Here is a 20,194-nt window from a genome sequence, read left to right on the forward strand (position 1 = left end):
GCAAGTGAACTGGTACAGCTGCCCTTGCCACTCAAATTTTAGATATTTTTGATGATCTTGGTGGATAGGTACTGAATAATATGCATCTTTGAGATCCACAGATGCCACGAAACAGTTTGGCCTGATCATGCTAATAACATGTTTTAATGACTCCATCTTAAAATGATGGTATGCCACAAATTTATTCAACTTTTTCAAGTTGAGGATCATCCGATGAGTTCCATCTTTTTTACGTCTCAAAAAGACAGTGGACAAGAATTCACCTTCCTCGTGTGAAGATTTTAAGAGAACACCTTTAAGGACTAATTTTCCAATCTCAGCACTGATTGTCTCAACTTCTTTGTTACTAAGTTGGTGTTAGCAAGGTGGCTGCCTCTGGTGAGGGAGCTGGGCAAAATCAATTTTGCATCCTTTGACCATATTTAAAATATATGGGCCTGTTGTAAGTTTGCCCCAGTTTAACAAGTACCCTTTAATCCTTCCAGCTTTAAATATCCTAGGTTGGGTTTTTAAATCCACTAACTTACAGTCTTTACTCACCGACACACTGTGGATTGCTAGTGTTTTTGCTCCACCTTCTCCTGCCGTTTGCGGAATGGAGTGAGTGGCTTTTGCCAGCGTTGTCCCCAGTTTTTGGGGTGCGGTCGGTGAGTTTGGCCGTTTTTTGAAAAGTGAGATTTGCGTTGGTGGTTATCGTTGGCCTTGGTACCATTTCGTAGCTTTTGCCCAACCCTGCTGGTAGCACTTATGTCCTGTATTTGTTTTGGAAGGTCATTCCCAAACAAAAAATCAGTAAAGCCAACACGTTCAGCACAAATTTGCTGATACTGGTTGTTCATATCAGGTCTGATCATGTCTCGTCGTCTCTGAATGAGCTCACAATTTGCATGGCCCAACAAGGCAATGACATCCAGTAAGGTTTGAGCAACATTTTCATCTGACAATTTCAAGGTTGAAATTTCACGTTTCATACACTGATCTGCAAGTTTGACCAGTGGGATCGTTGCTTTCTAAATTACGTTTTGGAGTCTTTGGAGCTTCAGATCTCGACTCCTCGTGCCTGATCTAATTTTAGACCAGACTTCAGGGTTGACTTTAGTCCCTGTTACATTTTCGCAGTTCCCAGGTCTGCTGCAGTTTGAAAGTTTTTCTTTCAACGTATCATCCGACAACTTTGTCCGGATCATTTTATTTATTATCTTGGCAAGTTTTGGGTCCACATCACTTGAACATGTCTCATCAAGATCGTATTCAGCGGCAATGGACCCTAAGAAATCGCTTTCGGCAGTTTTCTCAGATTTCTCACTGTCCTTGCTCGTTTCGCTACCCTTAGGAAAGAGCAAATCTATAGAGAGGTCAACGGACTCGTTGTCCGTGGCGCTCGCGCCTCGTGGGACTTTTCGAGCAGGACTTTGGTCGTCCTCCGAGTCGCTTGTAGATAAGGGATCGTCATGTGAACGCTTAGATGGATTGCCGGCGTTCGAGATAACCTCTGCAATGTCCGAAGACAATGACTTTGATATGTGTCGAAAGCCCTCAACCATGCTCTGGGAGATTGAGGCTTTAATGCTTTCAATGAAGTCGCTCTTCACCACGGACGTCGTCTTTGAAGAGCTGGGTTAAAAAGCTGTTTTCCTCTTCTCGCGAGAAACTTCAGCCTTCTTCTTTAATTGCTTGTCCTTTTCCCTCGATTCAGGATTATGGTTGAGTTCAGGAGATTCCTCCACATGTTTGAGGGACTCGTCAACAGGCGACCTGCCCTCAGAATCTTTTCCCGCCATTACACTGCTTCGATTGCGAAGTAGCGTAAAAATTAGCGGTTAGCTTCCAAATAGCCGTGGAAGCAGCGTTAATTCAGGTAATTGCACCCGAAAATTAAACAAATAGAACAGCACCGAGAGATTGCTCTCGCCTAAAAACGCTATAAAAGAAGATAAAATATTCTTGACTCGACTAACGTCTTGTCCTGGCAAACAAAGTCGCACATTGAAGGTAAGCTTGCTCGCACAATCTCACGTGGTCCCGTAATGACGTCAGCAATGGTGAGGGAGAATGAGCTTCACTCACGTCGGCCCTAACGCAGAACGTCATGATCAACCTGTTTCCCGCCAATCATGCACAGTGGACCTTTTGGCTTATCCCTGATCTTATGGCGTTCCCGTCGCCGTCCGCGTTGTCGTTGCTTAAAGTCCCTACTGTCCTCCAGACTACGGCAGAGCTTGAAATCAACATTAGCGACCGCTCCCCCTTGACAAATGCACACCCGCGGGAGAGGTCGCTAATGTTTATTTCAAGCTGTGCCGTAGTCTGGAGCGATTTTATCCTTCGTTATTTTAAATTCCATACAAATCTTATAGAGCGCTCAATTCTCAACGGCCCAATGTGTAACACAACACCGCGCACTTACGGCAGTCACGTCTCACTCGAAACGCGTACATAGATCATTAATATTTGATCTATTCCTCGAATCGTGAGTTTGGGATGCCTGTGGTGTTGTCTTGGAACTATCAACGAGAACTTCATATCAAGGTAAAAATTCCAAAAATGCATCGTTTTAAGGAGTTATGAGAAAGCTCTGACCAGATCTTTCGCCGCGAGCCTAATTGATTTTTGAGCACCCTTAACTCACAATATTATTTAACAAGTGTGGTGATTCAACATCTAGAATTTCTCATTGTAGAATAAAATAATTTAAGGGAAAACACGCGGATTGAAAAAGGGAAATCATTAGCAATATTATCTTAATAAGTCATCCAGTTCACAAAAATATCGTCAAACATAAGAAAGTATACCAATCAAGAGGCTTGATCATGATGCGATGAGAAGAAGTAGCGAGAACCTGAAACTGAATCACCTTGCGCGTAGTTATTTGCGATAAGAAAAAGCGGAATTTTTGAAGTTTATTTTCTTTTGCGATCCAAGGTTTAACTGCAGAAAATCCCTCTTAATATCGCTTGAAGAGAGTGAATTAGCTTGCCTATGTCTTTTATTTCGAATAAAGAAAAAGTTTACATCTACACAAGAATAGCTATCCTTTAGACATATTCAGCCAGCCTGGGTAAATAAATTGATTAAATAACCGTATCCTCTTTTCCTCATTAAAAATGCGCAATTAGAACAGAATTAAAGCATATACGAACTGTGGTCCGCTGAGTCATCCGTCACGCAAAAAAGTGCCATGATTGGCTTACGTCTGACGTCAAAGCGTTGTTTTAACTGTGAGCCATTTCAGTCATCTTTCATTAGTCGTTGTTAGCTTTTGTTGGAGCTTAATTCGACCAGACATCACTGGTGATTATTCAATATAATATTGACTTCTATCTGATTATTATTACGTGAAGATATCCATCAGAGGTTAAGAATGAATGTCTTTCTGCTTTTCGTTTTCGTGTCATGGATTTCAGTAATCCTTTGTTCAACTCGGGCGCGGGGTGAGTTTGAAAAAATTCCTTTGTACCTGCTTTGTATTTTATAGATAGTATCTTAACTTAAGTTTTCTTCAGTTTGTCTGAGGATGGCTGTTAAAGGATTCTTGATAATTTGGGAAACGGATCTATAATTGAAGGTTTGTCGGTAATAATAACTAATTTGTTCGAAGGAGCATCAAATTCTTTCAATTCTGTCTGACGGATAGTCAACGCCATAGCTCTATCTACCTCATTATCTTGTCAAGCGACGAACATGCGATACGAATAAAGAGAATCAGCCTTGCCTAAACTGATAATGTTACGGCATTATGTCCAATTTTGACAATTTATGGAAATCTAAGCAAGCGTATCTACTTCTCGCATGATCAAGGGTTACTTTGAAGTCTTCCTTTGATTCGTGAGCCAAGACTGTCGCTGATGATCTCCGACTACCCTAGATTTGGAGGCGATGTGATAAAATGCTACAGTCATTTGTGCTTTATAACCAATTAATTCTAAAAAACGATGCATTGTCAGAATTTACCAGGAAGGTAGATGAATCTTAAACCAACAGCTTTACCTCTAAAATATAAAACGAAACTGACAGTAGAAGGAAAGAAAAGACTGTGTTTACTTCATTAAAGGTTGCTGAGCATTTTCCTCTTCATTGGAAAAGATGTCTTACAGTTAACTTGAGGTGCTTACCGTAAATTCTTGGACAATCACTCGATCCTTTTAAGTCTTATAAACAACGTCGAAATATGGATTAATTCAATTATCAAATTATCAACTAAATTCCTTCAATTTTCCAATCATGTGAAGTGGACATAATTATACTTTGTATCATATGTTTATAGCCCAAGCTTTTCATTAAAATAGTTGGTTTCTTAGCGCGAGACGAATGATCTTCCCTAGATTTTTTAGCCTGTAACTGAAATTGCATGTTAGAGGAAGTTGCTACCGTTTGTTTAAAACCACCCGCAATGCAGGCCAATTTGCGCAGGCAACAGAAATCTGTTCTATTATTTATTTGTTCGTTTTTTTTGTGCTCTTACCTGTAGAAGGCTTTCTTGCATAATCCGATAGAAACACAGTACTCGAAAAAAAGCTGCTGACATAATACTGGGCGACAATTTTGATAATCGAAATATACGAATATATTTTTGTTTTGCAGTTCATTCCCCTTCGAAAAAGAAGGCATTAAAGTATAAATTATCTTAAATTCAAGATCGCGCAGCGGGTTATAGTCACCTGCTTTTTTATATTGTAGAAGAAGAAGAAAACTTTTCTGTGTTTCTACCAAGTTAACAGAAACACTCGTGAAAGTATCACAAAAAAGTATATATATAAAAAAATTAATAAATAGGAAAACAAATTTTATTACATTTTTATTTACAGTGTAATCGCGAAGCCGTCTGTTATCGTGATGTTTATCCACCGCTAATTTTTAAATAACAACTCTTTCAGCGGAGGTTGTTTAAGCGTAAATTCCGAAGAGAAGCTTACAAATGCTAATTGTTTTGTAAAAACCTGCCAAAGATTAAGACTCACTTTCGTCTAAATTTGCTACAACCAGTAACTTTTGGAATATGACTGTAACTAAAAATACATTCATGATGCAGATTCAACGTAGTTGTCGTGTCTCGTATAATTAGCAATTTCAATTCCATGGTAATGTATTTTCGGTCTTGTTGCGCGAAACTTCTCTTATCGTGATGTTTACCCACCGCTAATGTCGACCAAAGAGAAGCTAATAATTCGAGGGAACGGTTCCCTCTTTTTCTATAAGAGAAAAAACGCGAGTTCCACAGTTAACTATTATTTTTTAGACTAAACTTGAAAAGCTAATAGGCACCTCTTTTCTTATCGGAATATTAATATACTGTCTGCATAGACAGGTAGCAAGAACAACATGGATATTATATTGATGTAACACCAGATTCTTACAAGGACAATTAGTAAGAAATGTATGATGATTAGTAACGAGAATTTACGTTTGATCTCGGGGAGGGGAAGATTTAAAATCATGCCGCCCCTCGCACTTTAAAAGCTCGATTTTAAGTTTGAGACCTTTTTACGTTGTCCACTAATTATATGCAATTATCGTTAAATTATGACTTCGAGGTGCCCAGTGTTCAAAATACTTGTAGTTTGCAATTTCATTTAAATACAAAGTAAACGATTTAGGCATTGGTGTCGAATGTTTTAAAGAGAAGGAATTCACCAGAAGCTGGGGTAACAACTGTTAAACAAATTGCACCAAAATTATTTACATATTCAAAACTTCTGTGCCACTGTTTTAAATATCTTCTCAAAATTACACTTTAATAAGCAATAAAGTCGCAACTTTAGGCAAAGTTTTAAAAGAATCTGTTCATAGGGTTCAGAGCCAACGCAACGTTCTGAAAATTTAAAGTGGCTCTAAACCCAACATACATTTTTTTTTTAAACTTTGCCAAAAGTTGCGTCTTATGGTGCTTATTAAAATTTGATCATATAAAAAAGTTTCACCATGCCGTTTTTAAATTATGAGCCCCTAAGGCTGTAATTAAGGGTGCTTTTAGCAGGTCATACAGTTGCTTTGGTACGTGTTGTGTCACGAAAACGATAACAACTTGTTCACCAAATATTGGACAGTTTTTTGATGCCATGGTTGTAGCATTAAGCCATGAATAGTGGTCATAACGACCCATGAAAATCTAAGTGCTGGAAACTGTTTTAAGTCACCTTTCTAAAAAAAACGACTGTGAAATACGTAAAATTATTCTACTACAAGGTTTTTGTCCACTAGAAACTGAAATGTTTCGATTTTCTATCGGATTTCATCGTAAATTATCCTTAAAAGAACGCTGAAATACATCATGCAGTTATCTTGGATCATCTTTACAAGACTTAGCAAGCAGGAAAGAAAAATGCAACTACACTCTTGGCTCCTTCTTCAGGAAGTTATTTCATATTTGGTATCAGAACAATAACAAAGCGGTTAGAAACTATAGTTTCACCGATTTGTTTTTACAAAGGTCTGGCGAAAAATTAATTTCGTACGTGGAGAGTAAATCGAAATAAAGATATATTGCATGTTTATAAGAGATACTATGTACACAAGCCCTCTTCACCCATTCCTCAATTAGTCTGTTCTTTCCAAAATGTTTGCCTATTGATTTTTGGTTCAGAATGTAAAAGCCTGTTCCAAATTTTCTTTTGTGTATTATAAGCTCTTAAGATAATCATGTTTATATTTTTTTAGATGAAGGGCGTGAGCTGTTCTTTCCAGCCTACTATTTCTATGTTGAGAAACGTTTAGTGAACCGCTGGATAAAAACAGTGATTGTCAATGACTTGGACGAGTGTGAATACCGTTGTTACCAGGATGCAAACTGTGTCAGTCTTAATATCAAGAACGAAGATCATGACAGTGGAACACATGAATGTGAGCTTAATAACTCCACTCACTTGAAGCATGACAGGGATCTGAAGGACAACCAGCTTTACTACTATCGTGGCGCCGAAGTAAGTGACTATCATTTTTTGTTTCTTTTTTAACTTTTGCCTTCAGTTGTTTAATAAGCCAATTTACACCAAGGATAATGGACATATAAGCTCTCCACAGAATTTCAATCCCAAGGGTGAAATAAACTTGTATCTTGAACAGTCATTCATTCATTCTAACAACGAGACAGCAGTAGATCATTTATAAGCAACTGTTTTCCTTTTCTGCGTTTCAGAACAAGTGCATAAAGAACAGGCGGGAATGCAAGAAAAACTCAACTTGTCAGTTCGGTTTTACACAGAAAGGATATCGATGTTCCTGTACTACAGGGTTCGAGGGGGAACACTGTGAGAATGGTAACTATGTTGCTCCTAACATACCCCTTTGCTCATCAATCAATCAATCAATCAATCAATCTTTATTTGCACTCACTCTTGCTAAAAAAATTACAATGCTTAATGAAAATATTAAAAGTAAACTATCATATAAACTATACTTTGCTGAACATCAAACAGTCTGCAGTAGAAATTTCGATCTTTAAATGTACATATCAAAACTGAAAATCAAATTTTCTAAAAAAATTGTCCACCAAGGGAGTCTTCCTGACGAATTTTCGGGTCCTTTCGAATTCCCCACACAAATTCTCGCATTTGCATACAGCTACTCTTTAAAAACGTGACGGAGAAAATCAAATTGGCTTTCAAAATCAAAGTTTAACTTAAATTCCACATTCTATAATCTTAAGAGGCCAGCAGGCGAGTAAAAGGCTCTTGCTTCTTCGACTTAGTGAATCCTTAGAAACATATTTTTACTTTAGATATTGATGAATGCGACAGAGGTTCTCCCAAATGTCACGTGAATGCCAACTGCACCAACACCGAGGGAGGGTACAACCGTTCTTGTAAGCAAGGATTCTCTGGAGATGGACAAAATTGCAAGGGTATGTTTCATGCTTTTTTACAGCATAATTTATGTCGAGCGGTGCATTAGATTCAGATTGACTTCATTTCAACCAAAAGCCGCACATGTTCAGAAATTCAATGTTTCCAGCAGGCAAGCAGGCAGACAAAGAATTAGTATCTGTACAGCATGTTTACCCTGTCGCTGTGTAGGTTAATGCATCATTGTTTTAAGTGGCGTCGACGATTCTCACACACTCACACTCCCGTTAACTTAGGTGAAAGGTAGCGAGACCTAAGGTGTCTTGCTAATAACATAACACAAAGATGTAGTGGCCACAGGAGAAATAGCGACTATTCTACCTTCGAATCTCAAGTCCCCACGCTATCGCGTCTCCTGATTCGAATCATACGATAAATATTTAATACTATATACCATTAACTTTTATTAAAGTTTGATAATACGTTTCATGGTCAGATATCGACGAGTGTGCAGCAGGGACCCAAAACTGTGATGAAGATAAACATCTTAAGTGCAGTAATACCGAAGGATCATTCACTTGTCGTTATGCTGATGGATACGTGAAAAAAGGCAATGGAATGGAATGTGAAGGTGACAAATTTAGCATTTAACATTAACTATGAGAATTCTCTCGCGCATATTGGTCTAAAGCCACAGACTACAAAAAAACAGAACGTAAGACAACTTTTAGATAACTTGAGAAACTATCGCGAATCTCAGTTCCCGTAAAAATGCACCGGATACTTGTGAAACATCAAATGACGCATTTAGTTCCAAATTTTCGACACATTCGCGTCAGCTCAGAGAAGATAAAAGTGATATTACCATATTGCTTTTGCACGGTTTGCAATAATTTTCCTTCTACTGAACTAGTGAATTGTACATATATAGTAAGGCGTACTTTCTTTTATTGCCCAGGGCCTTTCTTTCGGTTAAAACATTAATTCATTCGTTTCTCATAAATGGTCAGTCGGTTCATTTATCTACACATTACCATTATACATTAACCGTTACTTAACACAAAACATGTGAAACCCGATTATACTGTATTACCCGGAATTGATCTTTTCGGAGAACAGAGACAAACAACTTGATGTTTGGGCGCAAGAGACACGAGTGGATAGACGGAGAAGATTGACCGCTCGAGCAATCTCAGAAGGCAAATCGATCTCCTAAAATATACTACTCTGAATGGGGTAACCACCTAACCTAACCGAGGTGGTTTGTTCGTCTCTATGACCCCTAGAGCTACGTCAGCCAGGGTCCAGCACTCATGTTAGGATCACCCATGTCGAACAGCCCGAGGGGTAAACATTAGATGAAGAATAATTCCTCGGTCTTCCAGGTTGGGGGTTTGGCGCAGGGTTAACGGCCTTGCATCGTGGAACGATGCAACTCCAAACTGGCCGGCAGTGTCGCCCTTGGGCTGTAATGACGCCCTGAACTAAAGAGGGTGGAATGACTAGAGGCCGTTTGATTCAATGATAGCCCCCAAGCATCGGACTTACATCTTGTGTTAGAACGTGAGAACTATGGCAAAAAAGGAAGGGCAGCAGAAGTGGTCAAGTGGCTGGGATAATATAGAATAGAAGTGCCAGAGACAAAGGAGAGTAAGTGGAAATGGATGGTTTCAGAAACACTGCAAAGTAGAGAGACAGTGATGTACCTGGGAGACGAGAGGAAGTGCCACGAGAAAATACTGTAGTGAGCACAACAGCAAAGAGAGCCAATAACCACTGATCAGCAAGAGCATTTTTTACGAGTCGAGTTCACACAAAACGCAAAGAGTTGACGATGGTACAAGAATATACGCCAACCAATGACTGGACGAACGAGGAAGAGCTAAAAAGATTGTATTTCATTAGTTTCAGTAAGCTTCGGGGCAATGTGACCACAGACACGACAGAAGACACGACAAAAATGTTGTGATGGACGATCTGAGTACAAAGATAATAATAATATAGAATAATATTGGTTGAAGAACATAATAAAAATTTGAAGACGTACAGAGATGCTCCAAAGCAGAGCAAGCGATTGGTAGGGTACAAAATAGTTAAAATCAGAGAAAGAAAAGAGGCTTCATTTATTAACCATTTCATTAAACTTGCAGATCTTGCAGATGCTAGCTCAAATCACGTACTTTTCGATTTACTGGAAATATTTAAGAAAGTATCCGGCTTAACGATAAATTTACCAAAACTGAAGGTATGTGCATGTGGATTGGGTCCTCCAGGAATAACAAAAAAAAAAGCATTTGGTGTTAAATGGCCAAGAGAGTCAATTAAGGCCCTTGGAGTCTCGTATACTTATGATCAAAAGTTGCTTCTTGAAAATAACTTCATTGAAAATTTAGACAAGATAACGAAGCTAATTAATGTCTGGTCCTCTAGCGGGCTATCTATTTATAGCAAAGTTGTCATAATTAAAACTTTATTTATCCTTAAGTTTGTCTATGTAGCTTCGTTAATTAATGCCAATCCCGAATGACGTGGTCATTGAATTGAATCGATTACTATATAAATTTTTATGGAATGGCACGGACAAAGTTACTAGATTATAATATATATATATATATATATATATATATATATATATATATATATATATATATATATATATTGAGTTTTAGAAGTGTGGTTTGAGAATGATAGACCTGGGATGTATGATAGCAAGTACCTGCGTCTGGCCTGCTTAAAAAGGATATTCAGCGAAAATGTACGTGGAAAAATTATTTGCGACATCTTTTGGTTAAATCAGGAGAACTTTCCCTTTTCAACTGCAGCTTTAACATCAATTCAATTCATAAATTCTCTGTTTTATTCCGAACTTTTAAAGTGGTGGTCAGTGTTTCGTGAAAACTTTGCGTCAACGAAGGATTGGTGTAACATTATATGGAACAACAAGGAAATTCGTATCAACAGTTCCCAAATCTTCTACAAAAACTTCTTTGATTATGGTATATATAGTATTGATAAGTGATTTGTTGTTTAATTTAAATAGCACTGAATTGTTTAACAAAAAAAAAAGTTCTTACCTGGGCCGGCCTTAGTCATGCTGCACTCCGTGAGTTTAAAAATAATATGATTCCAGCAATAATTTCATCCACTTTGGTTATTAATAATAAAGCTTCGATATCACAAAGTAGAAATCAAAACATTGTTATTCATTGTTAATAAATGAAAAGGCACAATTTCTTAGTGCCTTAAACAAGTTGCAAGACGAATTTCATTTGTTCATTAATTCTTTACAGAATTTTTTTTTTATGATTCCACATAAAGTCGCACTTGAGCCTTATGTTAAGGCTTTTCAATACAAGGTGCTTAATTCTATCCTTTATACCAAGACTAAACTCTACAAAATTCGCTTCCGTACTCGTAATAAATGCACCTTTTGCCAATCAGATTTAGAAACATTCCATTACCTTTTGTATAGTTGTCCTCACTCGAAAGCTTTCTGGAATGAATTTGCATCATGTTGGTTTTCCATTACAAAGGAGAGAATCAGTCTTAATAAAAAGATATAATTGCAGGTATTTTAACAAGATTATGTCACTTACTTAACTATCTTCTCATTATTGCAAAACTCTTCTTATAGGATTGCAAAAGAGATCAAACCCTTCCCAATATTAAGGCGTTTGAATTTATAGCTCAAATAAAATATGCAACAGAATTCTATATTGCGCGTAATAGCAAAACAAAAAATGACATTTTAAGAGAAAAATGGGCAGCAATTCAAATATGAGAGAGGATGGGGGGCTGGGGAGGGGTTGGGGATTAAGGTTATATGTTACGTGATTCTGTACTTCAGAATTCAAGTTATTCATCAGCTTTCTTTTCTTTTTCTTTCTTTCTTTTCTTTTGTTTTTTTTTTTCACATCTAATGAATACCCCTTGTAACAGTTATATGTTTTTGCTTTGATTTTGATTAGTTTTGATTTTTGTAACTAGTTTAAGTATTACTTTTTTTTATGTAGATATTGTAATAAAGTTTGTAATATATGTCTTGTAGCATTTAGGTAATAACAAAAAAAATAACCAAGAATGCGTTAGAAACGATCGTACTGGCAGAGAATGTATAATTGCATTGTTGTGATTATATGCTGACTGCGTTGAAGACTGAATTTACCTTATCCCGCGCACGCATTGTGCGCGTAAAAGTAGCCCTGTCTAGTTAAGTAACTCAACGTAATGGTTACCGTTCATCTCTGTTTTTGCCGCTCTTTTTGTGACCGTTATACATCTAAAGGAACAGGAGACCAGTTAAGCAATTAAATTATCCAGTCGGATATTCATCTAAAGAAAACAAGTCTGCAGTATGGAGAATCTCTGTAAAAAAAAAAAAAAAAAAAATGCTAAAAAAATATCGTTATGATCTATTTATTTCAATTAGCATGGTTATTACAGGCATAAGGCGAATTCAATCCCGCTATTTTGTTTTATCTTATTTCATTTTTTTTTTTTTTTACCCTAATATGATAGTAACAAGCAACCGTTCATAAATATATTTTCTTTTAATTGATCCCTGCCATGGGTACCACACTTTTAATGCTACCGAAAGAAACCTGGCTAATGCGGACAAGTCTCATTTCCCGGACTGCGGAACTTTTCAGGGAAACTGGTGTCGTTTCCAAGGAGCTGCAGGAGTAAGACTGCCAACTCAATGTCCACCAATAAAAGATGAGCCATATCCAGTATGGTTGAATGTTGAGAGCAACAGATTGCCACACAAAGGAGAAGGCGTAAAAGAAGGCATCACTGTCTGCCTTCCTTTGAAGGGTTCTGATTGTTGCGAAAATCATTTCCAAATAAGCGTCAAGAATTGTTCCTCCTACTTGGTGTATAGGTTGCATGCAATAAAGTGTCCGTACCGCTACTATGGCACTAACTAAAACCAAGCAACTACGGGAAGCAATGAAAGTGTATAGGCAACAATGCCGAAAGATACCATGGGTAGAAGTGGTTACTTATGTTTGTTCGCACAAGCTCACGGTGATTTTAATTTTCAGCGAGAAGGAAGGATAAATTACAGATACATTATGTTTCCTTTTATCAGGCTGAAACACTGTGAAGCGTTGGCCAACAATCACTGACAGTAATTTATCTCGCCATTGTCGTGTACTGCACAGGCCTTCAAATGATTCCCAAATTTTACCTCAAGCGTCGCCATAAAAGATGAAATTCATGGGGACTCGGGAATTTGGACAGTGGTTTTAAATTATATAATGCATTTTGCTTTATTTAATAATACAGATACAGCAGTTACTATAGGTAACGAAACAAAATATACATTATTTAACCAATTTGAATTCAAATTTGCCACTTTAAAAATGATGGTTTAGATAGGTTTTTCCTCGAAGGTCTTTATCAGGACACCTGCGATGTATTCTAACACAGGATGCTCACTATATTTTCAAATTTGGGTTCAACTGAGAACTCTCGAGTCAATTGACTACATTTCTTGGGTAGCTTTCGCACAGAGGTTGTGATGATTGACAGCAAAAGATATGCACGAGCAACGTGTAAAGGCGACAGCTTTACACTTACGGTATGCAAATAAATATGCTAAGGACACTACGGTAATTTACGCGCTTGCAAAACATCTGAGGAAAAATATACCTAAACCACAATTTTTAAAAATTGGATCATTTGCAGACTGCACAGTACGCTTTTGTGCTTTTGTAGGACAACAATTCTCGAGACAGCTCGTTAATGTAGAGATAACTTAGGGTAATGGTGGAGTGGGGTGGGTGGATGCCACCCCTCCCTTAAGTTTTGAAAAGACGATTTACTCTAAAGGGCTGAAACTTTCAGCAGCTGTTTATTAAGTAAGTAAGAACTGTATAGAAGTCTCAACTCATTCATCATCATTCATCCTCCGGGAGGCGCGGTGGTCTCATGGTTAGTGCGCTCGGCCCCGGATTGAGCGGTCTGGGTTCGAGCCCTGGCTGGGGACACTGTGTTGTGTTCTTGAGCAAGACACTTTACTCTCACAGTGCCTCTCTCCGCTCAGGAGTATAAATGGGTACCGGCGAATTGTTGGGGAAACCTAACAAATTGCGGGGAGAGTGACCTGCAATGGAGTAGCATCCCATCCAGGGGGAGTAGAAATGCTCCTAGCCGCTTCATGCTACAGAAACTGAGATAAAATCCAGCAGCTATGAGCCATCGGTTCCAAGGCTTCACGACATTTTCATTCATCCTCCACGGAAATTTTGATAGGGCAATTGTGTCTCCATCATGTTTGGCGTTGCCATGGCTTGTCGATCGAGTCAAAGATTACGTTCATTTACTTTTCCATTGCCTTAAATACTCAATTTTTAGGGGTGTGTTTTACGATAAAATAAAGCATCAATGACTTAATTATCTCCATAAGAAAATACCAAAAAAGTAATGAATTATCCTCATTATTTGGTTAGTATTTATTTGAAAAAGTTCATTTTGTCATGCTTAGATTTATGCAATAATCTATTATCAAACTCAGACTGATATAACTTGAGTTATTACATTAGTGTCATTTCTGGTTTTGTTGAGTTGTATAATTTTGCAATAAGTACTGTGAGAATTTTTGAACATGCAACTAAAACTGCTTGTTTTTGGTACAAGTGTGCATTATAATCGAATCAGACACAATCGGCCCGCGAGCAAACTTGCCCTTTCCATTTCTCCTTAGCAATAATAATAATAATAATGATAATATTAATAATAATAATAATAATAATAATAATGATAATAATAATAATAATAATAATAAGTAATGGTAATATGACTGGGTGGAGTTCAATTCGGTCGGTTATCATAAGAGTGATGACAAAATCGGACGACCGCGCAGAAGAAGTCCTATTTGTTTATCACGAGTATGATTACCGATCGAATTGGACGACACGAAGTCTTATTACCAATTAATCATACAAATTACAATTTGCGAGAAAAGAAGAATAGCCAAGTTATGAGAGAAAGGGAAAATTTGCATTAAAATACCTACAAAGGAGATGTAAACATTCTAAGGCCACCGCGCCTCCTACCGGCAATTAGGCGCCAAAAACACCAAAGCGCACGCACGCACGCACGTAACTTTAACTTTAAAAGTGGTTGGATGATTTAAACTACAACTTTGAATGTGATTGGCTTATTGAACTGTCCGATAACAACTTGGCAAGTGAATTAGTGGAAAATAGGAGTTTTTTAAACCAATCAAAATCGAGGAAATTGTAATTTTTATGATTATAATAATAAAACTATTGATTCACGCTTTTAGCTGTGTGTTACCGAGGTTTGATGCACTTGGAAAATTTGAAGACTGAACCCATTAGGGGGTGCCTCCCTCTGATCTCGACCAAAGTGTCTCAATAGGTACCGGCGAATTTAATGTGTAACCTTCATCGATCTCAAAAAAGCCGTTGATTTTATCGACCACACTCTCCTAGTACGGAAGCTTCATAAACTGGTGTGACACGAGTAGTCTCAGATGGTTTGAATCATATCTCTGGACCAAAGCCAAAAATGCAGCATAAATGGCCATTTGTCTGTTGTTGCCCGAGTTTCTTGTGGAGTCCCACAGGGTAGCAATCTCGGACCACTCCTATTCTTAGTTTACATTTATGATCTGCCTATTTGCCTCAGTTCAGCCCCTGCGAGGATGTTCGTTGACGACACAAATGTAACCTACCTACGCTGCCAATACAATAGCTGACTTTGAAATTGTCGTTAAACTCAGAGCTAATAAATCTTAATTGCTGGTTTGTAAGTAATAGGCTAAGCCTTGATGTTACTGAGACTTATATTTGTGGTGATTGGGTAAAATCAACGAATGCAGGCTCTTCCGAATAACCAAATTACTATTGAGATCGACGGTAAATCGATCGAAAAAGTTAAGGATGCGAAATCACAGGGTTTCCATGGTAATTGACGAACCTTGTTCAAGGGCAAGACATATGAACGAAATGAGCAAGAACATTACAGGAAAGACAAGAAACCGTTTGAAAATGTATTTTCTTTCAGTTGATCCTTGGCATGGGTACCAGACTCTAGACGATCTCGACAGGAACCAAATGTAGATTTCAGGGACTGCGAAAGTTTTACGGAAAACTGGTATCGTTTCCAAGGAGCTGCAGGAACAAGAATGCCAACCAAGTGTCCACCAATAGGAAATTCACAATTTCCAGTATGGTTGAATGTTGAGAGCAACAGATTGCCATACAAAGGAGAAGGCGTAAAAACAGACATCAAGGTCTGCTTTCCTGATTGTTGCCGAATCGATAGACATTTCGAAATCAGTGTCAAGAATTTTTCCTCCTACTTGATCTATAAGTTGGGGCAAATGACTACACTTTATTTTTTTCCCAAGAGGGCACGGTGACCAATCCTGCAATCTGATTGGTTCTTAGCGCGATCCAATAAACCGGGACACTCAAGCATATACCAGTTTCCGTAGCATGGAGTGACTTGGAGTATTTCTACATCTCCCCGCTCCTCTCCTAGATGGATTAGTCCATCGTCGGGTTACCCCCTGCATTAAATTCGTCGGTACTCATTTAGACACCTTGGTCGAGATCAGATAGACGAACTGTACTACGAATTGTACTAATATAACACGGGAGTGATCGAAATCAAATTTCTCCTAAGGCAATGTAATGGGTACATCAATTAGAGACAGGTGACGAGAAAAGAAAAATGCCTGAGACAAAGGATATTCTTTTGAAGTAATACCAAAATCTCAAAACCAGCATATTAAGGACGTTGACTACGTTTGTTAGTGCGCACACGTTCTGCGCATCACGCAAGGCATGCTTTAAGCAGCACGAGCGCGCTGGGTTGACATTGACGTAATCAACTACGCTACCAAGTAAAAGACAAAAATAAAAGCAAGATTTTTCTACTGTCGCCAAATCAAGTTTAATGAACTTGTACTTCAACCAGGAACACCAGAATAGCAGTACATCCCTAACTACTTACTATTAACGTCTTCCAGCTGAAAAACTAGCTGTTATCTGTCAAAAAATTGTGCTGAAATTCAACTGTAAACATATACGTGCAAATGGCGTAGTGCGCGCGCAAAACAAGTGCGAGATACGCAAATGGTTTACTTACTGGGTAGGTGACAGGAAAAAATGCAATGAGTACCGTAAAAGTTTTCAAAAAAGATGAATAACTTTCAAAAGCGCGTGGCTACCTCTACATTTTTCTTATGAAATGGAAGTGGCAAGCCTATTCAACTCGTGATTAGTTTCTGGTTGTAAGCAAAAGGTATTTAGACTGTATTTTAGCTGAACCAGAGGAAGGCTGCCAGAGGTCCTAAAGCGCTCTTGCAACGATTTTGTTGATAAAAACATACCAAACAGTGGTTTTTATATTACCATTTACCATGCAGTTTTAAGATCTTTATAAATGGGTTTGCTTTTCTAAGGAAATCTGTAAAGAAATATCATTTCCTTCTTCTTTAAGAGAAATGCTGATGTCAGCATTTTGTTGAGATTCAAGGTTAATTATCTTGAAAAAGTGCGTATTGCAAAGATCTACCTTTTTTCGCGTGGTCTTAACCTGACATAAACATCTTTATATTTAGTAGGCACCGTCCTTAAAACGGTATGTGTTCTAACCAGTTAAGGGAATTTCAATTATTTAAACCTTGGGCTTTGCAAAACGATCACAATGGCCTTCTATTTTATGCAATTTAGGCATTTTCAATTCCCTCTTCTCTCCCACCAGCTGCGTCTTGATAACCTTGTCTCTTAAAACGTTTATTTTAAGCTTCCCGTCTTTTAATTGACCCTGTCGTCTCCAGCCATCCAGGAGCCTGTTTTACGAAATCCTAATCGAAACAAAGCGAACCTCATTAACAATACATAACAAAACGGAGGCTTGAAATGAACTTCTCAGCAAGATGTGGCATGCTTGTCAAAACAACAGCTTTATTGGCTCAAACTTCAGTGCACTGCAGTAAGACTCGTCCGTCCTGTCGTCGTTTTGAGTTTTCTCGTGGACTCTATTTTAAACCGACACTTCAGTTAATTCGTGGAGCTATCCACGCGAGCTAATATTTATCATTGATGTACTAGTCGGAGGTTTATCTCTCGCGACAAGACTATCAATGTAATTTTCAACATGGACTACAGTACTCTTATTGTCTTCCTGTTGTGTAAACTGACGGCAGAAGTGAATTGCGAAGGTGAGTAGGCTGTTTTTTGGTTGGTTTGTTCCTTTCGCCTTTACATTTATGTGATACTTATGAGAGAAGTCTAATTTATCTTTAAAATAACAATGTTGTCAGGCAGAAAAGCTTCAAATAGCAAATCAAGCACAAGGTGACCGTGTGCTTTTCATCACGCCAAAAAACTTCAGTAATACTTTTGTTTGAATCAAAAGGAACGGTTTGTTCCGACTGTGTAATTATTATTACTTAAAATTCCATTTCCAAGTTCTGCAGATATCCTCGAGAATCAAGAAATGCCGTTGTTTGGGTATTTGGAGAAAAGAAAATTTCGAAATTTATTTCAGTGATATCATAATCACCTTTATTGCATCTTGTCTGTAAAGGTACCCGCTGTTTAAAATAATTCCTTGGAAGTCATTAGCGAATCAATTTCTGAAATTTATAGTACTCTATTAAATATAATACATCTTTGACGGGAAATTCTTTCTAAAATTCGTTGCTGTTAATGTAATGGAATAAATAGCTCCTTGAGATAAGGAACCCATCTTGTTATCAATAGTGACGTAATTATTTTCTGGTCTTCCGTTAGCAAACTGCGTGTGGCAAGGGCACGTGAATCGCTCCGCTAGAATGATAAATGTGTACTTTTCTTTCTTACGACACCAAATATCAGTTTCAATTCTATTCAGCCTCTAATTGCTACATTTAAACTTTTGTATCGAAGAAAATAGAGAGAATGGTCGCAACTTCTAGCCGAGCTACATTCTGTTTTCAAAATGTATCCCCTCTAGTACGAATCCCAGGGGAAACGAAAAATAGTTTGAGACAGCGAGAGTTCGAAATAGCAGATAGTAAATGAGTGAGGGACAAATCCAAGGAAAATTGTTTCGAGTTTGGAATAACAGAGAATTCGAAATAACCCAGTTCGAATTAGCCTGGTCCAACTCTACTTAATAAACTTGAGATATGTGCTGGTTAATTTCAAACTACCAAAGTAAAACGTTTCAATTTCGTTTAGAAAATAGCTCATATAAAATAAACGGGCTGTTTGGTTTAAAATCGTGTTTCTATTGAACAATTTTTCTCAATAGAGAGTGAGTAGCGTAATGTCATTCGTGATAGAGCACTAGCAGATTTAAACTGAAACTCGATAGAACTAGCACAGAAATAGCAGGAGCTGTTGACGTAATGATGATCCGAGTAAAGAGAATTTACCTTTGGATGATCAAAGTAAACAAGTTGTTTTCTTTTTTTTTTTTTTCCTTTGTCGCGGAATTTGCTAAAAATAACAGAAAAATATCCCTCATGTTTCTATCGATTTTAGTGTAGAAACACGAGTCGACTCACGTTCCCAGAACATTTCTCTTTCTCCAAACTTACATTCGTGTTTCTATAACTTGATAGAAACACGGAACATGTTGTCAAATTCTATTAAAGAAACAAACCGTACATATTATAATTATTCGTGTCTGCCTGAAATTAATTATTGATACTGAATATTTATCATTAGAAAGTGAAAATTCGTCATTCAAGCGAACATTAGTAAAATTTCCAGTTCTTTGACGCAAATACCCCAGCCGGAGCCAATATGAGCCCGGTTGCCGGGCTGGCCCGTTAGCGGGATGGATTTTGTCTTGTGTTCATATAGGGAATTTCATCCCAGTTACTGAGATGAAAGAAATACCCGCGGGAATCCGGCCCACCTTAAGACTCTGAGAACGAGTGTCAGCGCGAAATTCAAATCGGTAAACAAACAGGGCGCCACCTACAGTTGTATTGTTCGGACCTTCGCGTTGTCAGCTATCCGGTTGCTATGTTGCTACAGCTGAATGGCTTTCTTCTGCTGTGAAAAATACGGCAGGCAAGGCTCAATGTAAGCGAAGTAAGCGAAGTTGTTGGCACAAACCTTGTCGAACTGATTTGTGGTGGCAAAACATCTGGATCGGAGCAGAACCTGAAGACGATGTTGGAAGAAAACTTTCGAATGTCGAGGGCTTGTTTTGTGAACTTAGTATCGGAGCTAAGGCCTTACATTTCACCAAAGTCACCTTATCACAGGGCACTGCGTGCGGAAAAAAAAGGTGGCAGTTGCATTGTATTTTTTAAAAGATACCGGATCTCTGAGAACGATTAATGGTTTTGAAATAGCACTCAACACTGCATTAGCTGCTGTAAGTGAGGTTTTGTCAGGCTATTCCGAACTATCTTGGCCCAAAATATCTCCATC

General features: G+C 38.0%; 2 protein-coding genes and 1 pseudogene across 2 annotated transcripts in view; 2 read left to right on the plus strand and 1 right to left on the minus strand.

The window, feature by feature from the left end:
* LOC149104515 (pancreatic secretory granule membrane major glycoprotein GP2-like) overlaps positions 1 to 20,194 on the plus strand; it is a 290,181-nt gene that overhangs the window by 127,310 nt on the left and 142,677 nt on the right. The window lies entirely within an intron of this gene.
* Positions 558 to 1,569, minus strand: LOC149104522 (uncharacterized; annotated as a pseudogene).
* Positions 3,362 to 7,887, plus strand: LOC149104523 (uncharacterized). The gene is made up of 4 exons (XM_089271239.1): positions 3,362 to 3,431; positions 6,655 to 6,917; positions 7,133 to 7,253; positions 7,715 to 7,887. Exons 1-4 carry the CDS (start codon positions 3,362 to 3,364, stop codon positions 7,885 to 7,887), a joined length of 627 nt encoding a protein of 208 aa, XP_089127365.1.

This window comes from Orbicella faveolata, unplaced genomic scaffold (genome assembly GCF_042242905.1).
Source record: "Orbicella faveolata isolate gen_17 unplaced genomic scaffold, um_ofav_v1 contig_34, whole genome shotgun sequence".
Lineage (NCBI taxonomy): Eukaryota > Metazoa > Cnidaria > Anthozoa > Scleractinia > Merulinidae > Orbicella > Orbicella faveolata.